General features: G+C 34.0%; 2 protein-coding genes across 2 annotated transcripts; one reads left to right on the top strand and one right to left on the bottom strand.

Annotated features, from left to right (window-relative positions):
* Positions 1-560: 560 nt before the first annotated feature.
* Positions 561-1,199, bottom strand: LOC121249296. The gene has a single exon (XM_041148004.1). The coding sequence runs from the start codon at positions 1,197-1,199 to the stop codon at positions 561-563; it is 639 nt and encodes a 212-aa protein (XP_041003938.1).
* Positions 1,200-5,286: 4,087 nt separating this feature from the next.
* LOC121250075 (RING-H2 finger protein ATL2-like) lies at positions 5,287-6,923 on the top strand. Its single transcript, XM_041148998.1, has one exon. The coding sequence runs from the start codon at positions 5,539-5,541 to the stop codon at positions 6,706-6,708; it is 1,170 nt and encodes a 389-aa protein (XP_041004932.1). The 5' UTR covers positions 5,287-5,538; the 3' UTR covers positions 6,709-6,923.
* The last annotated feature ends 81 nt before the right edge of the window (positions 6,924-7,004 follow it).

Genomic DNA, 7,004 nt, shown 5'->3' with positions numbered 1-7,004 from the left:
TGGACAAGTGTTCAAAGTGGTTTCAAACCTTTAATCCCAAGGGGTTGGCTCAAGTGATAAAAGCCTTAGTGGTATGCTCATTTTAATGTTTAAGGTTCGAATCCTCTTGAGTACAAACAATCTTTAGAGTTTATTGGATTCCCAATGTGTACATATGGGAAGTTCTTTGTGGAGGGTCTGTGCACTCCGTCACTTGTGCCAAAGAAAAAAAAAAAAAGTGGTTTCACACACTTTAGTAAGATTGTTGAACAATGGAAAGACTCCCAATGGGCAATGTGATCTCTTTTTTTTGTTCCTTTTAAATAAATCCCTTGCCATTGGTTAGAGTTGCTATCTGCTCCCGGGTTGAACGACTGCAAATTAGAATGGAACATACATGATTCAAAGAAAGAATTACAACCATTATATTACAACTTATATTTAATCACAAGTGCATCAATGGAAATCACTGAAACACCTTTACATCATCACCTCCACAAAATTGCATGTAGAACTATATACAACACATTTCTCCTTGCTGCTGTCTATGATCTGTTTTAGCTGAGCCAAGGTTAAAACAATCAAAACAAGTATCCGTAACCAAATGCAAAGCCTACTCCAACAAATCCGAGACAAAATGCTAAAGCCACAAGCCATGTCACTCCAGCTCCATCCTCCCCCCCATCCCCTCCTTTCAACAATCCTCCCATCCCCTTTGCTCCGCCATAACCACAACGACAACCCTTCTGGTGCTCATGTTGCTGCAGCCATTGCGACTGCAACTTCGAAACATGAAGATCAAGCAATCTCACCCATTGCCGATAAGCAAACAACCGAGTTCCCTCCTCTACCAAAGCATTGGAGAGATAATCTCTCTCTTTAACCAAAGCCGCTGCTTTCTCTTCTGCCTCTCTTGCCCGCGTTTGTGACAGCCTCAACGCCTTCAAAAGCTCCAACTTCTCATTCTCAACGCCACTTCTTCTATACACGTTGAACTCTTCGTTCTCGACTTCTTTACCCGCCATGCTCAACATGCTATTCATGGACGAGATGACCGTCTTGTCCGATCTGGTAAAAACCTTCACCGGTGGCGGCAGATCGCAGTTCTGCATGAGGTCCATACCGGGCTTTTGAGAAACCTCAAGACCCATGATCACCATCTCGTTCGCATCCGCACCTTTAGCGTTCAACTTCGGGTTGTTCGATGCCCACCCTGCCATAGGGGACGACTTCATGCATACAATATTAGGTTGATTCTGAGCGATCTGCTTAGTGGGTTTGGATCAGAATTCCCGAAAGAAAAAGTAAAAGTGTTTGAAGCGTGGAAGAAAGGGGGGTTGGTAGGTGGAAATCTTTGTTTATTGGGGCAAAGAGATCGTGTTGTGGAGAAATTGGGGCAAGTAAATTCCACGCATGGGTGGGTTTGGTTGGGATTCTTACATTCCATATATTTTTAGATCATACTACTGGAATCGATTTTCCATAGAATAAATTATCACTATATTTGTAATTTCTTTTAAATATTTTTAAATATATTTTTAAAAAAATTACTCAAATACACACTTTCTTAATTTTTAAAAAAAAATTATTTTATACAATTACTTTTACGTAATTTTATACATTTTGATGATGTGATTGATTGTATTATTTTAATTATATTTTAAAAAAATAAAACGACCAATCATATCAACAAAGTGTTCAAAAAATACGTCAAATTGATTGTACATAAAACTTTTGTTAAAAAAGAACAGCGGTACATTTTATGGGTTTGTTTAGCATTTTCTAAATTTTAAAGACACAAGTTGCTTTAAATACGAAGGAAATTCCTTTCTTGCTCACTCCGAGAAACATGTGTTGCAGGTTTGGTTACTTTAGCAAGATTCCATCTAAGAAACTGACGCCTCAACCTTTTCCACAAGAGTCGAGAGACAGAAATTATATACAAAATCTTTCCACAATGAAAATTAAAATAGGAAAATCCAATTACGCTAAAATTTTGTTTTTGTTTTTGTTTTTTTTTTAATTTAAAAAAAATGGACTGGCTAATTTATTATTTACTCGTAGTTTATGTCCTTAGGTTCTGATTAATATATTAGTTGGAAGTAAAAGATCAAATTGGCTAATTTTGAAACCGAAATGGGTAATAGCAATTAGCAACCTTAAAAGATATCATCCACTTTGCTCATTTTTGGAGCATTTTAGAGGCCTTTTCTTGGTGATGTCGAAAAGAACGAAGCGTTGCTTCAATGTTCGTCTTGACTTGGCTTAACTGACAAAACAGTGTATGTTAAAGTTGTCATATTCAGTTCTAATTAGGATGACTCAACCTTCATGAATCCGTCCTCTTTCTTGGATGCGGCTAAAGTTACTTTTAGCAGCCATATATGTTAACAACACCTATGTAGTGATGGTCACTATGTTAGCATGGAGTATCGTTTCATTTTTAATTACAAAATTTGTCACATCAATGTTAGATAGATAAGAACTCGGATGTTGGATGAGAAACTCCGCCAAGAGGAAGGGGGAAATTGTTGTGATGACAAACAAGTGAAAGTAAATATATGCAGATCAATCACATGATATAAAATTAACGTGATTTGATAATGTACTTGCGTTCACAGTACTGCATTTTGGAGTTGCAAAATACACTTTTAAGGCAAAATCTTACTGTTCAAAATATTGAGGGCGTACTAAAATATTCATTAAATACATATTTATAGTATCATATGGCGAAAACTTAATTTTTCACTTTTCTACGTTATTTGCTCGAGCGAAACATCGAATGCAAACGTCGAGCGAGCAAACTTTCTACCTAGCACTTTTTCTAACTGCAAACAATGCCAAAGATTCTTGAAAATAAGTTAAAAAAACATAACAGATCATTGTCTCGTCGGATCATTAAATCGGGCCGACACACCAACAAAATCAGATTCCACAAATCCAACAGAAAGGAGACACGAGTGAAGTTTTAATCTTGTATATTGGACATGCTTTGGGGATTGTTGAATTAATTATATTAGTGTAAATTATACTTCTTCAATGCCATTCACCAAATAATCACTCTATTTGCAACCATTTATTTGAATTGAAATTTTTTGATAATGTGTTGTTATGTTCCCTTTCGTCAAAATCATGCGCTAATTTGGACTTGAAAAGTAACACGTGATGTTATTATTTGGGTTTGGACTGGATTCAATTTACTGTTAAAACTTGATCCATTAGATTAGATGAGAGACTAACAAGAAGATATAAGAGATACGCGTCCCTCATTCAATTCAACGAGTATTTCCAAATCAAATTGTGTTTAATATCATGCAATTTCCAATGTAGAATGAAAATCCTCAAGAAAACCAAACCTATCCCTCATCATTCATCATACAAGCATAAATGTTGAGTCAATATATGGTTTGGCAAAGATGGCTACGTGAGGACTACGTATTTCGAGACAGTTGGCCTTTTGACCGTTGGGTCACTGTACGAACTTGATGACAAGCATTTTTTTTATAAGGAAAATACTCTAACCGCGAAATGATTATATAAAAATAATCTCACAAACTGATATGGCTTGATGTGATTCATCAGATTGTAAAACTATTTTTATTATAAAGTAAATATAACAAGTTAAATAAAGATAAATCAATTTGTAAGATTGTTTTTATATAATTTATTTGTGAATATAGTAGTCTTTTTTTCATAATTTATCATGCATTTGAGTCCTTACATTCGACCTCACAGTTGTTAGCCAAGTGATTTTAACTCCTCTCTCTCTCTCTCTCTCTATCATCCCATTTCTTGAATTTGTTTTTAACAATTTTACTCTTTAATAATTTTAAATAAAAACTTACTTACATATAAGCTGATATGATTAAAAATGCTAAAATTTAAGATGAAAAATATTTATTATTAAATCACTTAACAATATATTTAAATCAAGAGTAAAAGAATGTTAATTTTTATAAAATTAAATTTATTTTTAATTAAATTATATGATTATGTTGGTTGATTAAATTAATTTTCTATTAGATTATGCAATAAAATTATGTTATGAGATTTTTAGTCTAAATTTAAAGAGAAAAAAATAATTAAATAATAAAAAAAATTGTAAGGATATCGTTATTACCCAATACTCTATGAAATTCAAGCAGTTGCAAAGGAGGATAAGTGGTTGGAAAAATGACACACTTCTCTGGATGGGTAAGCCATCTTTCGGTCAAAAGGGTGGTTTGGTTATTTAAAATTAAATTATTTTATCTTATATAATTATTAAAATTTTTTTAAATTTTTATATAAAATATAATAAATAATTTACTTTTTTTAAAATTTTTAAATAAAAAAATATATTATAATAATATATTATTTAATTTTTATCAAAACATCTCATCTAATTTCATTTGAATTACGTAACCAAACAGTCCTTCGTATTTTCTGTGAACTAACCAAACATTTTTCTTTCTTTGAGCGCAACTCTGTCCCATCAAACAACTGACAAAAAACTGAAAATGTTTACAATGTTTCCTCTCGACTCATTTTCTACGGAAACAAACACAAACACTCACTCTCCAATCGACCTCCAAACAAAGAAATTGATCATGCCTAAGCAAGTTCGTCTCAAGGGTACAAAATTATTCGTTACGTGGAGTTCACTTAAAGATAGACAATAAAAGTCTTTGAATCAGGCTACATTTTGGGATCATGTTCATGTAAGTGCAACAAATCTTAAATTTGCGAAACCCATAGCTTACGCTTGAATATAAGAATTCGGATTTACATTTGGATTTGAATTTAGATTTCCAAATAAGGATTTGATACAAACATAAAAACTGTATCTATTAGCTTATTGCCTTATTCCAAACATATTAAAACTATTTTTTTTTTTAAATATTAGAATTACGAGAAATATTATTCGATTAATTCATCCGCTATACTTTAAAATATTTAAAATATTTTTTTATTTAAATAATTAACATCTATGATAAGTAATTGATTTCGCTCGTGGATTATATATATGTATATATATATATATACATAATATATTTTTACAATATGTTTTACAATAATATTATAAGATAAGGGTAATTTTTTAAAAGAATATTACTTTTATAAAATTATCTCTCATTTAATACATTATTGTGAAATGTATTATAAAAAATATTATGTATAAATCATTTTCATATATATATATTCTTTACACGTATGAATTTTGAAAAGAGGTCTATTTACACGTCACTATCTTCATAAGAACCCTACAACTACGTTAACGCGGAAATGCATTGACTTCCACAGTCTACTAAACGGAGAAAAGGAAAGCTACCGAGTAAATGCTCCAGTCTTTCGTTGGAATCGAAATTTTCCAAGAAAGAAACAAAAGCATCGAGGAAAAGATAAAAAGAAGCAACCCCAAATTCTCCTCTTAACACCAATCAAAGCCCAATTGGTGTTGAAAAGAAAAGCAAAGCAGATTAGTGTCTGCTCTCTGTCTCTCAGTTTTTTCCATACTCCAAAGGTATGAGTTTTCATCCCTTGTTTTGATCCTCCTCTGGTTCTTGCTCTGTTTCCGATATGGGGCTTGATCATAGAAAACGGCTACTACATCCGGACTTATATGGCTCGGGATCACGAAGATTATTTTCTTATCCTCCAACACAAAAACCAGAAAGATCATGTCCTCCAACACAAAAACCAGAGCATCCGCATGACAATCATTACAACCAAATGCATTTGGTTAAGACTGGTATTTTTATCACTGCATGCGTAGTTGGCGGAGCTCTTTTCGTTGCAGTTGCGTTAGCAATTATCAAGAAGTACTACTCAAGGAGGAATAGTTCAAGGAGAAGAAATTCAGCAATACTTTTTGATACCCAAGAAGAGTTTCTTGATGAAGATCATGGACCTGTGATCGAACACCCCATATGGTTAATCCACACCGTTGGTCTCCAGAAATCTGTTATTGAATCCATCACAGTTTGCAAGTATAAAAAAGATGAGGGGCTGATAGATGGAGCCGAGTGCTCTGTTTGCTTGAGTGAGTTTGAAGAAGATGAAAGTCTCAGACTCTTGCCAAAGTGCAGCCACGCCTTTCACCTTCCTTGTATAGATACATGGTTGGGATCACACAAGAATTGCCCCCTTTGTCGTGCTCCTATAGTTAGCAACGCTGCCGGTTCTCGGGTAACTGCAACTGAACCTAATATGAATGTTTCAGGTCCAAGCCAAGATCAAACCCAAGTAGAGAATCTTGAGAATTATAGTGGGGTAGAAAACAACAGAGACAGAGAAGGAGAGATCAGTGAAGTTGGGGTTGGAGATGGAAAGTTCAGAGCTTTGGCAATTGAGGATGGCAGATGTACTGCTAATTGTCATTCTCGAGCACAAAGTAACTTGGCTGACAATCAACGAGTCATGGAAGAAGAAATACAACCAATGAGAAGGTCAGTTTCATTAGACTCAACTTCTGCACTGAAGATTTATCATGCTGTGGCAAATATTGTTACAGGTCAAGGAAGTTCAAAAACCCAATCAGTAGTACACCAAAAAAGTTCGGGCAAGAAGATTATTGTTGATAAGCCAGGGATCAGTGGAACCTCGAGCTTAAGCAAACTGGTGAAATGTTCTTCAGCTGGGCGTTCCCTACAGAAGGGACCGATTTCGATGAAAAGGTCTTTTTCTTATAGCAGAAGGTTCTTGTCATCCAGACATTTCAAAAGTGTGAGCTCAATTCCCAGCTTGTGAATTGCTGCTTGGACACGAAGAAGCTGCCTCTGGTATGAAGCTTTCCTCGACAGGATAGTACTTTTGGTGTCAAAATTCAAGCTCTTGAAAATAATTAAGAATATATGGACCCAAATTAGTGGTTTGTAATAAATAATTAGATTCTGGGTTCTGAAAGAGAATACTTTTTTGCTATTGTTATTACTGTTAAAATCTTGGATAGCTGATGTTTGGATAGTAAAGTCCTATTAACCCATTTTATCTCATCATCGTAATCTTCAAACCTTTTCAATTTCAAATCTTTTAACTTTTTCATC

Source organism: Juglans microcarpa x Juglans regia, chromosome 2D (assembly GCF_004785595.1).
Source record: "Juglans microcarpa x Juglans regia isolate MS1-56 chromosome 2D, Jm3101_v1.0, whole genome shotgun sequence".
Classification (NCBI taxonomy): Eukaryota; Viridiplantae; Streptophyta; class Magnoliopsida; order Fagales; family Juglandaceae; genus Juglans; species Juglans microcarpa x Juglans regia.
The sequence above is the reverse complement of the archived record's forward strand: the minus strand, read 5'-3'. Positions and strand labels throughout refer to the sequence as shown.